Genomic DNA, 21,742 nt, shown 5'->3' on the forward strand with positions numbered 1-21,742 from the left:
CAATACTGTCTTCTACAGCAGTGACATCAGTGATGGCTGATGTCACTGCTGTTGAAGTGACACAGATCGTCGTGGGACAATCGTTGGCGGTACATGGACTACGTCATTGACGGCGGACAGGTGAGGGATATGGTTGTTTGTTATTTTACGTTTTTTTCAGGAGATCGAGGGTTCGGGGTAATAGAAAAAATGGTAGAATCGTGTGTGTTTTTTATTTAATCAAAATACTTTATTCTGGCTGTGTCTTTTATTGAAAAAGCAGCGACCATTTTACTACGCGGTTAGTAAAGGGGGCATCTTATATACGCCCTCCATTACTAACCTGGGCTTCACGTCAGCAGCCAATACAAGGCTGATGTGAACCCCATTACCCCACCGCTACAGGGCAGTGGGAAGAGCAGAGGCTAAGGGCTAGATTTGGCGCATCTTAAGGATGCGCCATTTCTGGGATTGCTGAGGGGTGATATTAATAGCCGCGGAGGGGGCTAGTATTCATGGCCTCTTCCCTGGCTATTAATATCAGCCCGCAGCTGTCTAGTTTAGCCTTTGCTGGTTAGATTTTATAGGGGAATCCCATGTCAATTTTTTTCTTGGGTCCCCCTGAAATCTAGCCAGTAAAGGCTAAACAAACAGCTGTAGGCTGATATTAATAGCCAGGGAACATGGTTGGCTAATGGCCCCTTCCCCGGCTACTAATATCAGCCCCCAGTGGTCGGCTTTCCCTCTGCTGGATATAAAAATGACGCGGGAACCCACGCCATTTTTTTAAATTTTAGGCTCTGTGCCCACGATCCGGACGTAGCAGCGTTTTGGACGCATATTTTTTGCTGCGTCCAAAACGTTGCATTCTATTGAATGCAGGTAAATTCATGTTTTCACTGAACCATGCGGATTTATCGCATTCAATACATTCTAGTGGTCAAATTTCTGTTGCGGAGACTAGCGACTCCAAAAGAGAATTTGACATGCTGCGGTCCTGAAAGACGCATTGCATGTCAGTGTACACGGGTGATTTGCAGCCTCTAATGCACGCATAGTGGACATGGGATTTCTAGAGATCCCATCCACTATGCTGTAACATCTGGACGATGCGGGTTTGACGCTGTATAAACATGCAGCGCCAAACCTGCAGCGGTTCCTGACTGTGGCCACATACCCAAACTCACCCGCAGCATGTCAATTTCTGTTGCGAACACGACAGTTTCCGCTGCAGATTTTGACCGATTGAAGTGTCATTATATGAGGTGAATTCACATTTACCGACAACAAAAGTGCGGCATTAAAACACCACGTTTTGGATGCAACAAAAATATTCTGTGTCCAAAGTGCTGCCTGTTGCTGTTCGTGGGGATGTAGCGGCTAACGAACCAGCTGTGAGATGTTAATTATGGCCAGGGAAAATGTTTGCAAATGGCACCTTCCCAGGCTAAAAATACCAGCTCACAGCAGCCGCATAAATTACATGAATAGAAATTCTAATGAAGATTGGGTGAATGGGACTAGGTGACACCTAGATCTTTTGTTTGGTGATGACAAGGTGTCAATCAGACCTTTTCATGACCAAACCTAATTAAAGTAAAGAGTTAAACACACAGACACAGAGTAAACACTTTATTTGAAATACAACAGACACATGCTTTAATCATTCAAATTAACCAATATACTCACCCCAGTTCTGATGGTAATCCAAGGTTTAAGCAATGTCCCACCAAATAACTTTATTTAGCTCCAAAAACAATTCATTGATGTACAAAAATGCTTCAAAAAACGCATATAAAAAAGTGTAAAAAACGCACAAAAAAATGCCTATGTTTCTCCTGCCATGGAGATGCAGAAACGCTCAGGAAATTTCTGCTTCAAATACGCACTGTGCGCACATAGCCTTATTCATACAGTGTCCTAAAAGGTTATGACTTTTGGGGATCGGCACCCCTTCATCAGACCAAAAGTAAGGTACAGATGACTTGATTTTGGTCTTATGAAAGGGAGCAGCTCCCTGAAAAGCATAACCTCTTAAAACACTGTATGAATAAAATAGAATATTTTACACTACCTCTGGACTGATACTACATTCTGCTGGAGTTACAGTGGCAAATTATTATCTCTTCTACTGTATATGTACCTACTCTTGTTCGGTGAACAAGCTAAAACTCCTCTGGAGAAAGGACAACACGCCAGGAGAGGCCAGGCTTCAGTAATCACTACCGTTCCTCCTACCCTGTAACAGAGAGAGATACGCTTTTAAACATCAGTAAGAGGTTGAGCATCCTCTCTTTGGGTACCTCTGCTTTGTATAGTAATTTTCTTGTAACGTATTACACGAGGCGATACCTTCTTCTGTTATTTTTATTTTACATATGTACACACATGGGAGAAACCTGTCAATCTAGTGAATCACTGCTGGGAGATTTTCACACTTTTCTCTAAAACGCTGAAGCAAATCATTGAAAGACACATACAGGGATGTAATTGCTCTGCAGGCTCTGATTCACTCGCCTGTGGTTTAGGCATCATGAATCCAATGACAGGTTCTCTTTAAAATACTTTTTTGACAGTATTCTATTGCCCACAAACACTAAAAATGTGTGACATGTACTTAGTTCTAGGTTCATTTTGACTAGGAAATCCTAATGGCATCTGCAGTGAAGTGGGGAAGTTAAGAATATGCTTGAAATCTTAGAAAACGCAACATATCAAGGTGCAAAATAATGGTACACAGGTACACTGCCCATTATTATTATTGTTTATTTATATAGCATCATTGATTCCATGGTGCTGTACATGAGGAGAGGTTACATACCAAATTCAGATATCACTTACAGTAAACAAACTAACAATGATAGACTGGTACAGAGGGAAGAGGACCCTGCCCTTGCGGGCTTACAGTCTACAGGCCCATGAGGTGGAATTCCATAACCAGAAATAACCATGATTACCAGCCATCCATAAGGGTCTAATATTGCAATATATATATATATATATATATATATATATATATATATATATATATATATATATATACATGATATGCAAAAAAATAAACAATAAACAACTAAGCACAGGTAGCCAGATCGGTCACAGCTATATTTTCCATGTCTATATGCCCTGTCTATAGGTGCCCTGTTTTATGAAATCTCTGTAGAAGGCCTTTACGCTAATCCCTATGTTGTGATATATCAAATATAATGACATGTTATCACTATATGATGGCATATAATCACATTATCATGACATATTATCACAGTATAATGACATATGATCATAATATAATAGCATGTTATCACTATATAATGACATTAGCACATTATCATGACATATCACAATATAATGACATATTATCACTATATGACATAGCATCACAATAAAATGACATCTGATCACTATATAATGACATAATAACATTATCATGACATACTATCACAATATCATGATATATTATCACAATATAATGACATATTATCATAATATATTAGCATGTTATCACTATATAATGACATATTATCACACTATCATGACATATTATCACTATATAATGACGTTATCACAATATGGTGCCTGGAGGGATACAGTATAAAGTACTGATCCATTGTATACAGGCACAGCACAGACTCCTCCATGCTGACTGTGCCTCAGATAAATGCCTTGCTTTCCCCCCATCTTCCTCCCACCTGCTTCCCCCTGATCCCCTGGCAGTAGGAGCCGGCAGAGCCTGATGTGTCACACTTTCCCATGGCTGCCTATGAGCTCAGCTCCGCTGCAGACGTGTAATGTGAGGACCCTTGTACACAGTAGATTCCTATACAGGGTGATAACAGGGTCTGCAGTCCCATGTAAGAGGACATACATCCTAATGTCCCACCTGCAGTGTATGCGGCACTCACCTGGTGCTGTACAAGTCCCCGCAGGTCACACCATTCCTCCTGTCAGCCTGTCTGTGGTGAGGGGCTACTCTCCTGGGCACAGTGTATGGGTGTGAGGGTCGGGGCTGCCGTGAGGCGACATCACCGGGTGGCAGCTGTGCACACTTGTCCTGGTTGTGAGCAGCTTTTTCTGCCAACTTTGGAGAAAGTCTTGAGATAAGACTGTCCCTGCGTGACTCTGTGGTGAGTGGAGTGTCTCCAGACTGCGTGCCTGTACACGGCTCCACACTCCAGCCATGAGAGGAGGGGCAGGGTGTGTCCATTACTGCCGCCTCGTCCACTTCACTCATTATCACAGCTGCCATAGGGCGACACCGCGGGGCTGGTCCAGCAGGGGGCACCCTGCACCCCCTGGTCACCTGCACAGACCACTGATGGGCTAAGGTTACTCTGCTGTCTGGCACTGACTGCTGTAATGGCTGGCAGTCTATCTGATGACAGTCTCTGCAGCCCTGGCAGTCTATCTGGTGGTAGTCTACACAACCCTGGCAGTCTATCTGGTGATAGACTATACAGCCCTGGCAATCTATCTGGTGACAGTCTACACAACCCTGGCAGTCTATCTGGTGATAGACTATACAGCCCTGGCAATCTATCTGGTGACAGACTATGCAGCCCTGGCAGTCTATCTGGTGACAGTCTACACAACCCTGGCAGTCTATCTGGTGACAGACTATACAGCCCTGGCAGTCTATCTGGTGACAGTCTATGCAGCCCTGGCAGTCTATCTGGTGACAGTCTATGCAGCCCTGGCAGTCTATCTGGTGACAGACTATACAGCCCTGGCAGTCTATCTGGTGACAGACTATACAGCCCTGGCAGTCTATCTGGTGACAGTCTACACAACCCTGGCAGTCTATCTGGTGACAGACTATGCAGCCCTGGCAGTCTATCTGGTGACAGTCTACGCAGCCCTGGCAGTCTATCTGGTGACAGTCTATGCAGCCCTGACAGTCTATCTGGTGACAGTCTATGCAGCCCTGGCAGTCTATCTGGTGACAGACTATGCAGCCCTGGCAGTCTATCTGGTGACAGTCTACGCAGCCATGGCAGTCTATCTGGTGGCAGTCTACGCAGCCCTGGCAGTCTATCTGGTGACAGACTATGCAGCCCTGGCAGTCTATCTGGTGACAGTCTACACAACCCTGGCAGTCTATCTGGTGGCAGTCTAACTGGTGACAGACTATACAGCCCTGGCAGTCTATCTGGTGACAGTCTATGCAGCCCTGGCAGTCTATCTGGTGACAGTCTATGCAGCCCTGGCAGTCTATCTGGTGACAGACTATACAGCCCTGGCAATCTATCTGGTGACAGTCTACACAACCCTGGCAGTCTATCGGGTGACAGACTATGCAGCCCTGGCAGTCTATCTGGTGACAGTCTACGCAGCCCTGGCAGTCTATCTGGTGACAGTCTATGCAGCCCTGGCAGTCTATCTGGTGACAGTCTATGCAGCCCTGACAGTCTATCTGGTGACAGTCTACACAGCCATGGCAGTCTATCTGGTGACAGTCTACGCAGCCCTGGCAGTCTATCTGGTGACAGACTATGCAGCCCTGTCAGTCTATCTGGTGACAGTCTACACAGCCATGGCAGTCTATCTGGTGGCAGTCTACGCAGCCCTGGCAGTCTATCTGGTGACAGTCTATGCAGCCCTGGCAGTCTATCTGGTGACAGACTATACAGCCCTGGCAGTCTATCTGGTGACAGTCTATGCAGCCCTGGCAGTCTATCTGGTGACAGTCTATCTGGTGACAGACTATACAGCCCTGGCAATCTATCTGGTGACAGTCTACACAACCCTGGCAGTCTATCTGGTGACAGTCTATGCAGCCCTGGCAGTCTATCTGGTGACAGTCTACGCAGCCCTGGCAGTCTATCTGGTGACAGTCTATGCAGCCCTGGCAGTCTATCTGGTGACAGTCTACGCAGCCATGGCAGTCTATCTGGTGACAGTCTACGCAGCCCTGGCAGTCTATCTGGTGACAGTCTATGCAGCCCTGGCAGTCTATCTGGTGACAGTCTACGCAGCCATGGCAGTCTATCTGGTGACAGTCTATGCAGCCCTGGCAGTCTATCTGGTGGCAGTCTACGCAGCCATGGCAGTCTATCTGGTGACAGTCTACGCAGCCCTGACAGTCTATCTGGTGACAGACTATGCAGCCCTGGCAGTCTATCTGGTGACAGTCTACGCAGCCATGGCAGTCTATCTGGTGACAGTCTACGCAGCCCTGGCAGTCTATCTGGTGACAGTCTATGCAGCCCTGGCAGTCTATCTGGTGACAGACTATACAGCCCTGGCAGTCTATCTGGTGGTAGTCTACGCAGCCCTGGCAGTCTATCTGGTGACAGACTATACAGCCCTGGCAGTCTATCTGGTGACAGACTATACAGCCCTGGCAGTCTATCTGGTGACAGTCTACGCAGCTCTGCCAGTCATTAGAGTGCACAGTAAAATACAAAGGCATTTGGAAACACTAGAGACCTTAGAGTTTTTCCAGTAGCCATTTTCTTTTCTAACAGAAAACAGTTAACAGTTACAGGGATTGTCCGGTTAAAACAAGTTACATCACCTCTCTGCAGGATAGATGATAACTTACTAATAGGTGGGGTCTGACTGATGTGACCCGCACTGAACGGCCGAACTGGGAATTTTCATCCCCGTTACTGAAAAGAGTGACAGGTTTGGTGCCCGTCCCGGAAAAAAGCAAGCATAGCCCCATAAGGAATAAATGGTGCAGTAGCCAATCATGAGCCAGTACTGCTGCTCCAATCTAATGGGGATAAAAGTTTCCCTTCCTGCCCCAGCAGTTGGACCCCCAGAAATCAATAGGTTATCACCTATACAGTGGGTAGGTGATATCTCGTTTTCACTGGACAACACCTTTACACTAATATGTGCCTTATTCCTTAATTGCAGGTTTTTTTTTAAAGCAAATCATCTAATTAATTTGTATTTTATAAATCAATAATACACATGAAAAAAAGAAACTTTGTAATATATGTTATCAGAGAAATCTGCTTCTTTCTCCTCCTGGACTGATTATTTATTTTTAAAATTCACAATACTGGGTAAAATCTGTGTTCAGTGAAGACCGATTGTTACAGCACTGAGATAGGAGATGGCAGTTGGTTTTTGTAAGATTCCATGTAAATGGGAAGAGCTCTGCTTAAAGCTCTTTGTTCCTTTTCCCCTCTACATGGAATCTTACCAGTAAAAGTTATCATCTCCTATCTCAGTAATGTAACATTCTGTCTTCACTGAATACAGATTTTTCCCAAGAATTAAAAATTTTGAAAATTAAAGATCAGTCCTGGCAGCGAAAGAAGCAGATTTCTCTGATAAGATATATTAAAGTTGCTTATTTTCATGTGCACTGTTGATTTATAAAATTAAAAATTAAAACAACTACTGCTTAAGTCACTTTATTTTGTGGTGTTCTTTGCCGTTTTTAGTGTCACATTCTTCAAAATGGCACATGTGAGGCTCTGGAATTTTGCGCAAAAGAAATAAAATGCTCTTTAATTTGTCTTTTACCTTCCTGCACATTTTTGAAGCAAAAAGTTGCTTGATCAGTTATAATGTCACACGCAACTCTAAGAGCTCATTCGTTTGTGCCAATCAGTCTGAGTATGGACCGCTAATGTACGTACTGGCTGCGGCTCCTCCGACCCGAGCATGATATCTTTATATATGTCTATGAAACTGTCATGCTCCGGTTGGGAGAACAGCGACCAGCGTATTCATTTTGGTCTGATCTCAGACCGATTTACATGGACATATAAATTAGCCTTAAAGAAGTTGTCCACTACTCTTACATTGATGGCCTATCCTTAGGCTAGGTCATCAATGTCTAATCAGTCGAGGTCCAACACCCAACACCCCTCGACGATCAGCTGTTATCGGTGTTGGCCGCCAGTCGGAAGTACTCACTTGCTGATCTGCTCCGTCTACTTGTTGTGCCCGGGGTTTGGTACTGCACAGCCGCCTCCTATTCAAGTCAATAGGAGGTGGATGTGCAGTACCCTGCGGCAGCCACTACAAGTAGACGGAGCAGCTCGACAAGTGAGTACTTCTCTGGTGGAGGCTACCGCCAACACCGATAACAGCAGATCGGCGGGGATGATGGGTGTCGGACCCCGGCCGATCAGACATTGATGACTTATCCTAAGGATAGGCCATCAATGTAAAAGTAGTGGACAACCTCTTTAACATTTGAAACAAAAAACAACACTCCAGGGGGAGACTGTAGTACACTTGTAGTACACTTGCACAAAAATGTATCAACTTTTTAAAAAGTTGCAAATGATGAATAAGCAATAAACATCTGGAAAGCCCACACAATCCTGCAATGACAAAGATTAAAGAGAAAAAAAAAACAAACAAACAGGCAAACATGTATAAAATGGTGCAAAATAAAAGAAAAATATGTCACAAATAAAAAAACACCAGTTCCAGTGAGAAAACACCAAAAAATGGAGAAAACAAAAGTGCAAATGCAATAATGAATCATCTGTAAGGCTATGTGCCCACGATGCAGAAATGCTCTGGATTTTTTCCTGAGCATTTCTGCATCTCCCTGGCAGAAAAAACTCATGCGGATTGTACATGTGGATTGTACATGCGGATTGTACATGCCAGGGACATGCAAATGTGAAGCGTTCATCACATGCATTTCCGCATGCGGGTTGACAAGCGCTTTCCAAGCGATTTTAGCATCACTTGGAAAGTGCTTGACAACTTGGTCACACTATATAAATCCATGCAAACGGCATGGATTTATATAGTGTGAACCAAGGAATGTCAAAAAATAAAAAAATAAATCTATACTTACCTTCTGATGTCACCCGGAGTCTTGCTTCGCTCCGTCCTGGCTTGCCGGCAGCTCACGGTACACTGAAGGACCTGCCGACATCAGCGTCGCGTGACCCGTCACATGACTAAATGACGTCAGCGCAGGTCCTTCACTCCACCGCGATCTGCCGGCAAGCGAAGACAAGGAGACCGGGGGCCATCAGAAGGTAAATATAATATTTATTTTTTATTTTATTCTTTTTTTTTACAGGTTCTATGGTATCCGGGTCCGGAGGAGAGTCATCTTTCCTCCAGACCCGGGTACCATCCGCACATTGAAACGCTTGGATTCCGCATGTACAGATGCAGTGATGCGGAATCCAAGTGTGGCGCCCCTGCGGGTTCAGTCGCCACAGAGGTACTGCATCTCACCCAGAGGTGTGGTATCCCACTCTCAGGTAAGGGTGGAGTACTACCTGGGACCCACACTTGCATCCATTACACTTCAGGAAGGAAGGGCGAGATTGCTCCTAAGGGAGAGCACAGTCCCAGGAGCGGCTTGGTTACCACAATACTCAGGAGAGAGGGGGTGGTACGCGCTTCATGTACAGAAGGTGAGTGCGGAGGACATGCCCCCGACTTCTGGTGTCGCTGACCCTGGCTGTCCACAAGCAGCTTCTGCTCCGGCTGCAGCTAAGTACCCTGGAGACAGGGTCATCTAAACCAGGCACAGAGGAAAGCAGGGCTGGTACGCCCTCCATGTTCACAGGGTGGTGGAGGAGGAGAGTGTACCCTTGCCATCCGAAGAAGATGACCCGGCTGGGCCATCTAGTGCTGGGTCAATGTTCCCCCGGAGGGGGCCCCACTACTGAACTGCTTAGTTAAAAATAAAGAGACTGTATATAGTTATGTGGCACCCTGCTGCGCACAGGTACCACAGGACCTAAGGTGCATGGACGGACTTCTCCACAAGAGGCCCTCATTACATACAAACACCTCCACTCTTCCACCTCACACCACAAGAGGGAGCCCATTAGGGATATATATATGGAGGGTGGAGCCAGGCAGTCAGTCAGTTTAGAGTTTAGTCAGACAGAGCCAGAGAGTCTGAGAGCGTGCTGACGCTGAGAGCAGCGAAGACGCAGCTCGTCTGCTGCTGAGTTCTGAGGGCCTCGAGTGTGGCCGAAGGCAAGAGGAGAAAGGAGAGAGGAGTTGAGGGGGCAGAGGAGCATCATAGGCTCACCCCAAGACACAAACCGGACACCGGGTCCACGCCTACAGGGTCCTTTATACCCAGTAGGGATCACCGGCATTCCAGGAGGACTACAAGTCCCTGGCTGACCTGAAGCTAGACCCACACAGGACCAGGAACCACGAAGGCCCCACCGTTACCAGAGATAGTGATTGCCAGCAGAAGGTCCTACTACCGAGCAACAGGTGAAGGAACAGCACGACACATAAGCTAGGCCCAGATGCAGGCTGGCCAGGAGCATACAGAGAGGCAGACACGGACCAGGAGGCCTTATACCCACTCACTGGGGAGAAGTCCTGAAGTGCACCCATCCTACTGAGTACCCTGGACCGTACCTGACATCCGCACCAGTAAAGGTATTGAAGCGAATCCCCTGCCTCTGTCAGTTACTCCTGCTGCGCCATCCGCCTGCACTACAAGTCCCAGCATCGCCACCATCAAACTCCACACTGCCCCTGGGGCCCGCTCCACCTGTGGGGAGCAGAAACACCTCAGCTGCCATCCCATCACCCCCCGGAGGTCTGCAGCAGCGCTGGTAAACCTTACCAGGTACCACAGGTGGCGTCACAAACTATTTATTTTATTTTTATTTTCTATCCAAGTTACAATCCCCTTTTTGTTTGACCGCCCTGGGCCACGGACCGGGCCAGCCATCGTGATATCCCCCACCAGCATCCATAGGCCCGGCTGCCGAGTACCCCATTGCCCCGGGGGCACGTGAACTTCTGGCGTCACGAACAGGATTCCGTGCCCGTTGCCACCGGGTACTGTGCGCCTTAAAAGACTGTAACACTTACCGTGGTGAAGATTTCCCGCCATTCCCGAGGTTTCCCGCCATTATCCGCCATTTTCCTGTTGCCTCGTGGGAAGAAGAGGGGCGTAACCGCGGGAATCGGAGAGGCGTGACTGCTGGAAGCGCTCAAAACCCAGGCCCCGCCTCGCGCCTTGACGCCGAACCAGGAAGCGTCAGGTCCTAGAAGGAGACCGTTGTCAAGTGCACGCTCTGACATCAACCCCGAGGGAGACGCAAGGTCCTGGAAGGAGACCGTCGCCTGCGGAGCTGCGGCCTACCCGATCCAAGTAAAGAAGGTAGGCTACGGTTTCCTAGGGGGGCGCAACTATGGCCGACGACCAGCAAGACGCCGGAGCACCGGTTAACGCTCCTGATGCCCAACTTGCGCCCGGCGCTGCACAGGCCGGAGCGGCCGCCCCACCAGCAGGGGTCGTGACTCTGTTGATACCCATGGCCCTGCCATATATCCCTGGAGCGAAATGGCTTCCCCAGTATGATGGCAAGCCAGACACCCTGTCTGGGTTCAAGAGAAAAATATGCTGTGTACTGGACATGTATTCTATGACTGGTAAGCAGAGAGCCGCTGTTGTGCTGGGACAATTGACTGGTGCCGCAGAGCGGGAAATTGAAACCTGGCCAGCCGCAGACCAGGAATCAGTATCCATTATCTTTAAGAGACTGCAAACTGTCTTTTAAAACCGCACTGAGACAGATCTCCGGATGAGGTTCTACCACTGTACCCAGAAACCTGAGGACAGTATCTGGGACTATGCCTGGCACTTACAGGAAGCCTTGCGGGCCCTGAAACAGGTTAGTCCAGCCAGCATACAAGATGAGAATAAAATGCTGACGGAACAATTCATCCGGGGGTTGAGGTCCCAGGAGGAGAGCAGAACTGTACGGTGGTGGGCTTTAGATCATCCAGACGCCACCTTTGACACCCTGAAGGACATGGCTATTAAGGGTCTACAGCCCCTGGAAACATCAGGGACTGCTATCCATCGTTACCAGGGTGGGGCCACCCCAGTGCCCGCATTAACGGCTGAAACAAAAATGCAAACAGTGCCCCCTAGCGAGCTGGACAGCCTGCGCTCTGAAGTGCGTCAGCTAAGTAAAACCCTGGCCACTGTCCTGAGCACCCTGCAGCTACAGACGGAGCCCAAGCCGGAAGGAAGGATCCTACTCGCCAACAGCCCTGAGGATGTCCCCTGGATGAGGAGAAGAAGGAGGACAATGCCACCCCGTAGGAGGACAACGCCACCCCGGAGGAGGACAACGCCACCCCGTGGGAGGACCAACGGCCAACGTCGCCCTCCAGGAGACTTCATCTTCTACCCTTGCCACAAGGCAGGCCACACGGCGCGGAACTGTCCTTTAAACGGGCAAACCCTGGGGCCGAGGGCCGACACCCAGGAGTAAATCAACCAGGCCCATCAAGCTGGTACCATCGGTTTGTAGGAGGAAGGCCTTTCCTGTCCATCGTGCTGGACGGTATAGCAACACCTGCATTACTGGACACCGGCTCACAGGTAACCATCATACCTGATGTCCTCTACAAAAGGTACTGGTCCGTAGATGAACTCCAGCCGCCAGCCCAGAACCTCTCTGTGTATGCCTCTAACGGCCTTCCTCTTAACCTAGTAGGGGTTAAGGACGTGACAGTGAAGGTGGGGAGAGCGGAACTAAAGGACCAAGGACTGATTGTAGTGGAATCTAACTCAGGTGATACAGACTTGTATATGATACTTGGTACAAATATTGTTGGTAACTGTTTGGGAGAAGTGTTGTTTTTACTCCAACAGATTGCTGACACTGCCAAACCAGGGCAGAGGAAAGTGCTCCAGAGAGAGATTCGAGCCCTCCTGTACCAGCAACAGGTAAAGCTAGCAGGTGGTGAGATTGGTAATGTACGGGTGACAGACCCGATACCCATTGTGATTCCCCCAATGAGTGAGATGCTGATTTGGTGTAGGGCAGCAATAGGTCTCAAGGGACAGAACTACCAGGCAGTAGTGGAGCCCATTAGCTCGGAGCACAGACCTACACTCTTAACTGCTAGAGGGGTAGTTGATGTACGCAATGGGAGAGTACCCACACGACTCCTAAATTGTGGGGAGGAGGAAGTCAAATTGCCAAGGTATGCCACTGTTGCTAGATTGTATACTGTGAATGATGATGCCATACACACAGTGGAATACTTGACCCCACCAGATACAGTGGAGGACAATGACTCCGAAGCTCAGCTGGAGGATTGGTGTCAACAGCTCCATGTTGGGACTGACGCCACTCCTGTCCATCAGAAACACGGTGTTTACAGAGTGGTTCAGGACTATGAACAAGTGTTTAGCAAACACCCACTTGACTTTGGAAGGGTTAAAGGGGTACAACACCACATACCCATCGGTAACCATCCACCCATCAAGGAGCGTTACTGACCCATACCACCAGCACATTATCAGAAAGCCAAGGAAATATTACACGACATGAAAAAAGCAGGGGTAGTAAGGGATAGCTGTAGCCCTTGGGCAGCTCCCCTGGTCCTGGTCAGGAAAAAGGACGGTAGCATGAGGATGTGTGTAGATTATAGACAGATTAATCGCATAACACATAAAGATGCATACCCTTTGCCCCGTATAGAGGAATCCCTGGCTGCACTAAAATCTGCCAATTACTTCTCTACACTGGATCTCACTAGCGGGTACTGGCAAGTCTCTGTTGCTGAGGAAGACAGGGAGAAGACGGCCTTCACTACCCCGATGGGACTGTGCGAGTTCAACAGTATGCCGTTTGGACTCTGCAATGCACCTGGAACGTTCCAGAGGCTGATGGAGTGTTGCTTGGGACATCGGAACTTCGAGACAGTGCTGCTGTACCTGGATGATGTTATCGTGTACTCGAGGACATATGAGGACCATCTGAAGCACCTGGCAGAGGTATTTGAAGCATTGTCCCGGTATGGGATGAAACTAAAGCCTTCTAAATGCCACTTGCTCAAGCAGAAGGTTCAGTACCTGGGGCACGTAGTCAGCTCGGAGGGAGTAGCACCAGACCCGGAGAAGGTCACTGCCATCCAGAAGTGGCCTGAACCGAGAAGCATCAAAGAAGTACGGAAATTCCTGGGACTGGTCGGGTACTACAGGAGGTTCATAAAGGACTATACCAAAAAGGTAGCACCTCTACAAGACCTCCTGGTAGGACAGTCCAAAAGAGGAAAGAGTCCCCCATTCCAGTGGGGCAAAGAACAGGCCGAATCCTTTGCAGTAATGAAGGAAATCCTGACTGGTGAAGAAATTCTGGCTTACCCTGACTACAGCCAGCCTTTCCTGCTGTACTCCGACGCCAGCAATGAGGGACTGGGAGCTGTGTTGTCCCAGAAGCAGAATGGAAGAGAGAAGGTAATTGCGTATGCCAGCAGGAAGCTATGTCCTACCGAGAGGAACCCGGAGAACTACTGTTCCTTCAAGCTGGAGTTCCTAGCCTTGATCTGGGCTATCACTGAAAGGTTCAAGCATTACCTAGCCTCAACTAAGTTTACAGCTTTTACTGACAACAATCCCTTGACACACCTGGAGACAGCCAGGTTGGGAGCCATGGAACAGCTTTGGGTGGCCAGACTGTCAAATTATCAGTTCACCATCAAGTATCGGGCAAGTCACAAGAACACCAATGCTGATGCCCTGTCAAGGATGCCCCACCAGTCAGACACCGAGGATGAAGTGGATGATTTAGAGGAAGTTGAATTACCTGCTTTCCACTGAAGCAGAGTGGTCCATGAGCAAACACGTCACCAGAAGACGTCAGGGAAGGACGCTGAATCCTCTACCCCACCACAGTTGGAAGGAGAACAAGGACAGTGACACGGTTGTCAGCCTTATCAAAAGACTGATCACCCAGGAAGGTTCTCACCTGGAGAAGGATGCTCCTCCACAAGCCAAGCAACTGTGGAATGAGAGAAGCCAGCTGTTCATCTACAGAGAGAAGCTGTGCAGAAGGTATGTCAACCCCAAGACTCATGAAATGGTGTGGCAGATTGTTGTACCCAGAACGGATATCCAGATGGTGTTGGAGGCCTACCACGATCAAGCAGGTCACTTTGGCTGGAAGAAGCTGGAAACCCTGCTGAAGGACCAGTTCTACTGGGTTGGAATGCGGAGCTCCATAGAGAGGTGGTGCCGGAATTGTGGGCCCTGTAGCCTCAGAAGAAAAGACTACAGCAGCAAGAAAGCACCCTTGCAGTCCATCAAAACAACCCAGCCCCTGGAGATCGTCGCTCTGGATCACGTCAAGCTGTCACCCAGCAGGTCAGGCTATTCCTATGCACTGACCATGGTGGATCATTATTCCCGGTTCCTGGTGGTAGCCCCTGTCAAGGATCTGACAGCAGATACTGCAGCAAGAATGTTCCAAGCATACTTCTGCAGGCCCCATGGATACCCGGACAAAGTGCTGACGGATCAAGGCCCTGCCTTTGAAGCCGAGCTGTTTAAACAATTCTGTCATATGTATGGGTGCAAAAAGATCGGGACTACGCCGTACCACCCTCAGACCAATGGTTTGTGTCAGAAAATGAACAACATCGTCATAGACCTGCTGAAAACCTTACCCTTGGAAGAAAGAAATCAGTGGCCAGACAAACTACCTGACCTGGTAGATCTGTACAATCACATACCTGTGAGTTCTACTAATTGTACTCCAGCGTACCGCATGAGAGCAAGACCCAGAAAGTTGCCCATGGACCTGGAACTCAGAGTGGTAGAACCTGAAGCAGATATGTCCACTGAGGACTGGGATACAAATCGGCAAGAGCAGTACAGGAGAGTACAGGCCTGTGTCGAAGACAGTCTGAACAGAGTAAGGGAGAGACAGGAAGAACAGTACAATAAACATGCACCAGCTAACCCTTGGCACCTGGAGAGATAGTGCTAAAGCGGAAGAGAAGAAGTCACAAGCTCGATGACCAGTGGGAAAGAGAGCCCTACACAGTGCTGAACTCCAAATTTGACAACAGTAAAACTTGCCTGATTAGCAAAGATGGAGGAAAAACGACTGCAACAGTCTCAAGAGACCATCTGAAAGTGTGCCCAGGTCTACTGAAGACAACAGAGGAAGAAGTACCTCCGATAGCACCGGAAGAACCCAAGGAAGAAGTGCTTCACACAGTTCTAGGAGATTTCCCTGCAGACTGGCCTCAACTTGATGGAGCATTGATTATACCGGTGATACACTTCTATCAACAACCAGAAGAACCTGTAAGCGCCCTAGAGGAACCTGCTCAGGAACAGGAAGAGTCCCCAGTAAGAGGAGAATCACCCATTGAAGCAGAGCCTGAAGGCCCAGTGAACAGTGCACTTGCCAGTCCCATAGAGAGATTGAGGCAGTTTTACAATCTACCAGCACGTACACCTGCTAGATTACCAGAGAGTGCATGCACAGACACTAGTAACACCCCAGTGCTACGAAGGTCCACACGGAGCACACAAGGACAGATTCCTACCAGGTTTAGGGAATAAGCATGAAGTGCCTAAATTGTAAATAGTTACCCAGTGGGTATTGCATATTGTTTATTATGTAAACTGAAAATATATGTGCCTTAAGTTACCCGTCAAGGTACAAAGACTTGTAGGCTGAGGACTGTGAGCGGCCAAAAACTGTCATGTAAATAGTTGCACTCATCAAAAGTGCCCCTCTCATTTGACCACAGAGCAAAAACCCGTTTGGCGAGGCCGAAGACGTGGTCCAGCACCTGGATCACTTATGCCCTGTAGCCACGCCCAGGGCCTACGTTGAGGGTTTTCAGGCGGGTCCCTCATGTTCTTTTATCGGTGAAATGGACACCTGGTTACGGGACTTACTGTAACTTAATTAATGTTATTATAATTGTTATTATTGTTGTAACCTGTTACAAAATGCTTCAGTCCAGGAGTACTGAATTGTACTAGGGGGGAATGTGGCACCCTGCTGCGCATAGGACCCAGGGTGCATGGACAGACTTCTCCACAAGAGGCTCTCATTACATACAAACACCTCCACCCAGGGCCGTATTTGCCTTTAGGCACTTGTAGGCACGTGCCTAGGGCGCCGGAATTCGGGGAGGGTGGCGCCTGAGCGTGTTTTTTAATTTGTGTGTGTTTTTTTTTTGTTTCGTGCCCCGTGCCGGTCGGCCGGGTGGCTCCAACCCCCCCCGGTCATCGCGCCCATAGGCGGATTATAATGAGGGCAATCCGGGGTGTCTATGGCCGGATTGCCCTCATTATATGTGCGGCGCTGCTGCACATACTGGCAGACAGTGGCGGCGGGGCCCCCGGACCGCTCCCCCAGCAGCGGCGCACGGCCGCTGCTTCTTCTCCGGCCGGGCCAGCACTGCAGCAGTTAACTTCCCTGTGTGCTGGCCCGGCCGCGTCACTGCTAGGAGAGTCTGTGTGTGTCTGTGTGTGTGAGAGTGTGTGGGTGTATGAGAGACTGTGTGTGTGAGGGAGTGTGTATGTGTGAGAGTGAGTGTGTGTATGTGTGATTGAGTGTGTGTGTGTGCGTGCAGGCAGATATCATTGTGTGATGTCTGTTTATATGTATTTTTGTGTTTCAAATGTGTTTATGCGTATATGTATATGTCTGTATATGTTTGTGTGTGCGTGACTGCGTGCGTCCTCCCGCTGTCTCTGGGGGGGCGCCGTGCGGCCTCCCGCTGTGTATAGATGACGCTGTGCGGCCTCCTGCTGTGTATAGATGGCGCTGTGCAGCCTCCTGCTGTGTATAGATGGCGCTGTGCGGCCTCCTGCTGTGTATAGATGGCGCTGTGCGGCCTCCTGCTGTGCATAGATGGCGCTGTGCGGCCTCCTGTTGTTTATAGATGGCGCTGTGCAGCCTCCTGCTGTGTATAGATGGCGCTGTGCGACCTCCTGCTGTGTATAGATGGAGCTGTGCGGCCTCCTGCTGTGTATAGATGGCGCTGTGCGGCCTCCTGCTGTGTATAGATGGCGCTGTGCGGCCTCCTGCTGTGTATAGATGGCGCTGTGCGGCCTCCTGCTGTGTATAGATGGTGCTGTGCGGCCTCCTACTGTGTATAGATGGCTACATGCGGCCTCCCGCTGTGTATAGATGGCTACGTGCGGCCTCCCGCTGTGTATAGATGGCGCCGTGCGGCCTCCTGCTGTGTATAGATGGCTACGTGCGGCCTCCTGCTGTTTATAGATGGCTACGTGTGGCCTCCTGCTGTGTATAAATGGCTACGTGTGGCCTCCCACTGTGTATAGATGGCTACATGTGGCCTACTGCTGTGTGTAGATTGCGTCGTGCGGCCTCCTGCTGTGTATAGATGGCGCCGTGCGGCCTCCCGCTGTGTATAGATGGCGCCGTGCGGCCTCCCGCCATGTATAGATGGCGCCGTGCGGCTTCCCGCCGTGTATAGATGGCTACGTGTGCTCAATATTGAGTCATACAATTAATGTAAGGCTATGTGCCTACGATGCAGAAATGCTTCGGATTTTTTTTGAGCATTTCTGCATCTCCCTGGCAGAAAAAACGCATGCGGATTTTACATGCGTTTTTCCTGCCAGGGACATGCGGATGTGAAGCGTTCTTCACTTGCAATTCCGCATGTGGGTTGACAAGCGATTTTAGCATCACTTGGAAAGTGCTTGACAACTTGGTCACACTATATAAATCCATGCAACCGGCATGGATTTATATAGTGTGACCGTAAAAGAATGGTAAAAAATAAAAAATAAATATATAATTACCTACTGATGGCCTGCCAACGTCAGCGGTCGCGTGACCCGTCACATGACTAAATGACGTCACGGCAGATTCTTTTCAGACCATCGTGAGCTGCCGGCAAGCCAGGACGTATCGGATAAAGACACCCGGGGCCATCAGAAGGTAAGTATGATATTTACTTTTTATTTACTTTATCCACGTTACTCCAGCTGGTCATAACGTCCCACGTCGCACTGTGCTCAGCAGGTGAGGGGCTCGGCCTACTCCCAGATAACTTTGGAGCGTTTCACAGGACCCCCTTTGTGTGTCCTTTCTCTGGCCTGTCATACCCCACCAGTGACCTCGCTTCTGTCCAGCTGCCTCAGGCCTTCTCCGGTAAACATTGGGGCCGTTTCCCTGACCCTATGTGGTGCCTTCCTAGCGGGTGTAGCGAGGGGCTGCGCCACATAAAATGTCACAGCCTCCGGTTTCTAGCTGAGGGTAGTTCCCCGCCTCCACTAGTTTCGGGGACCGGTCTCCCCCTTTGGCCTGACCCCCCTACGCAGGTAGATTCGGGCGTGCAGTGGCGACTCGCCGGTCCACACCCCTGGGATCCCTTCGTTCCTTGTTCCTGGAGCCTCCTCTGCTCCTCTTCCTTCTTTCTCCTTCCCCTAGGCTCCAGCCGCTCTCTTCGGCCTGCCTGCGGAGCAGAGCCCATGCAGAGCCTCTGCTCCCAGCCTCCTTCTCTCTCTCTCAGTCCTGGCAGGGCCTCACAGGCTAGGCCCGCCTCCGGAGCAGAGCTCCACAGAGGCCCTGCTCTGTCACTTCTTCCCTCTGACTGAATTCAACTGCACTGAACTAAGATGGCTCCCCCCTTTTATACCTCTCTCTAAGTGCACCCAGGAACTGCCCTCTCCCTCCTATGCACTACAGGGTCCCCCCTTCCTCAGTGTTCCCTCCTCCCACTCCAGCCAGGGACAGGGACTGTTGTGCTCTACTTGGAGCATATCGGTCGCCCTGCCCCCCGGAAATGTGGTGTAATGCATGCAGGTATCAGGGTCCTGATCCACACTCCATCCTTACCTGGAAGTGAGATATCGCACATCTGGTTGAGATGCAATACCTCTGTAGCGGCCGAACCCTCAGGGCGCTACATTCCCCCCTGGTAAATCACAGCACGTCCGCGGGCTGGAACAGAGTAAAAGACAGTTCAAAACATGCACATTTTTTAGAATGCATCAACATATAAGATTATAAACCATAATAACTCATCCCTTTATGGAAGGCAATTTTTCTTTTAGAAGTTACGGTCATCATGCAAAACTTTTCACTTTCAATATGACTTTCAGCATACAAATTTAAAACGGATTTTCAAGTAGAAAACATAAAACTCTTTCAGCAGCATTCTTGCGACGCAGTCTCTCCAACGGGTCACAGTTCTTGCCACGACCAGGTTTCCATGTCACCCAACAAGGTGCAATTTTACTAAGTGCAACAAACACCTGTAGGTATCTTTTGAGGTAGGTGTGCACAAAACCAATAGGTGGCACATTAAGAGGTGCAACTATTTACAAAATTTGGCTGCTCCCAGTCCTCAGCCGGATAGAAAGGTTGGCTGCTCCCAGTCCTCAGCCGGATAGAAAAAAGGGTTTGGCTGCTCCCAGTCCTCAGCTGAATAATTCACAGACCCTTTTCGGGTAACTTGAACAAACAAATGGACAACAATCCCTAACCGGGTAAACTTTTTGTAATCCGCAAACAGCGTGTCACGAAACTTCTTCACCCTGTCGGGTAACTATGTACAGTTCAGTCCCCAACTACTATACTTCAGTAGCGGTGCTCCCTCCGGGGAGGCTCTTGTCCACTGTAGGCTGGCCCAGCCGGGTTTTCAGCACTGTAGGGTGAAGGACTGTTCTCTGTCTCCACCCTGTGGACATTCAGGGCATAGCAGCCCCTCTCACCTCTGTGCCTGGTGTAGATGACGTGATCACCAGGGTACAGGTTTGGGGCGCGAGCTCCCGGGATAAGCAGTTCTGGCAGGGGAACCAGGGACGGTGCAGCGCCAGCTGCTTCTGGGACAGGGATATCACTCCTACCTGCTCCCGCGACCACTTCAGCTCAGCCTATTACCTCCTAATCCATGAGAAGCTTCGCCGGGGCTTGGGCGCCGCCGATCACTTGCAGCGCCGCCCCCGGTGTACACGGCATGGAGAACGGCATTACCGTGGCAGCGGCCGCGCCTGCGGCTGAAGTTCCCTCCATCTTGGGCGTCTTCCTCCCCCTGGTGAACCGCGGCCTACCTTCTCTTCTTTCTCCTCCGTAGGCCGCAGCTCCGCAGGCGATGGTCTGCGTTGAGGACCTGGCGTCGCGCGCTGTTGACGTCAGCGCTCGCTGGGCTCCTTCCAGGACCTTGCACAGCGTCAGTGCGTGGGGCAGGGCTTCAGATCTTGCTCGCTTTCGGCGTCCACGCCCCTCTTCTTCCCGCGCGGCGTCCTGAAGATGGCGTCCAATGGCGGGAAAATGGCTGCGGATGGCGGGAAACCTTCACCACGGTAAGTATCAGACTCTGAAGACGCGCAGTACCCGGTGGTAGCGGGCACGAAATCCTGCCGACTACGCCAAAGTTGATGCGCCCCCTGGGCCGCGTGGGGAACCCGGAACCGGGCCTTTTTGTGGATGCTGGGGGTTGTAGTCACCGTGGCGGTGACCCGGTCCCGTGGCTCAGGGTGGTCAAACCAGTGGCAGTCTATTTATGTGGTTTTGTGATTAAATGTCCAACTACGCCACCCGTGGATTGCGGTCAGAGTGAACCGCCGCTGCAGGGCAGACCGCTGAGGCTGGTGTTGTGGGTGCAGCAGAGGATAGTATAACTCCCCACGGGAAGAGTATAGCCTCAGGGCAGTGAGTGCGGATGTTGGGGGTGATGGTGCGCGGGAGCAGCAGTAACGACACAGAGTCCTGTAATGCAGTCCAGGCTATTTACTCACAGTTCTTTATCCACGTTACTCCAGCTGGTCATAACGTCCCACGTCGCACTGTGCTCACCAGGTGAGGGGCTCAGCCTACTCCCAGATAACTTTGGAGCGTTTCACAGGACCCCCTTTGTGTGTCCTTTCTCTGGCCTGTCATACTCCACCAGTGACCTCGCCTCTGTCCAGCTGCCTCGGGCCTTCTCCGGTAAACGTTGGTGCCGTTTCCCTGACCCTATGTGGTGCCTTCCTAGCGTGTGTAGCGAGGGGCAGCGCCACATAAAATGTCACAGCCTCCGGTTTCTAGCTGAGGGTAGTTCC

General features: G+C 49.8%; 1 protein-coding gene across 3 annotated transcripts in view; it reads right to left on the reverse strand.

Moving 5' to 3' along the window:
* ADGRG2 (adhesion G protein-coupled receptor G2) overlaps positions 1 to 4,202 on the reverse strand; it is a 209,729-nt gene extending 205,527 nt beyond the window's left edge. For all 3 annotated transcript variants that reach the window (XM_073667454.1, XM_073667458.1, XM_073667447.1), the window contains exon 1: positions 3,882 to 4,202. In XM_073667454.1, coding sequence (XP_073523555.1) covers positions 3,882 to 4,183 — 302 coding nt within the window. In that variant the 5' untranslated portion in view covers positions 4,184 to 4,202. The remainder of the gene's footprint in view (positions 1 to 3,881) is intronic.
* Positions 4,203 to 21,742: the final 17,540 nt, after the last annotated feature.

The sequence above is a fragment of the Phyllobates terribilis genome, unplaced genomic scaffold (genome assembly GCF_046119375.1).
Source record: "Phyllobates terribilis strain yellow unplaced genomic scaffold, ASM4611937v1 Scaffold_2__4_contigs__length_985480577, whole genome shotgun sequence".
Classification (NCBI taxonomy): domain Eukaryota; kingdom Metazoa; phylum Chordata; class Amphibia; order Anura; family Dendrobatidae; genus Phyllobates; species Phyllobates terribilis.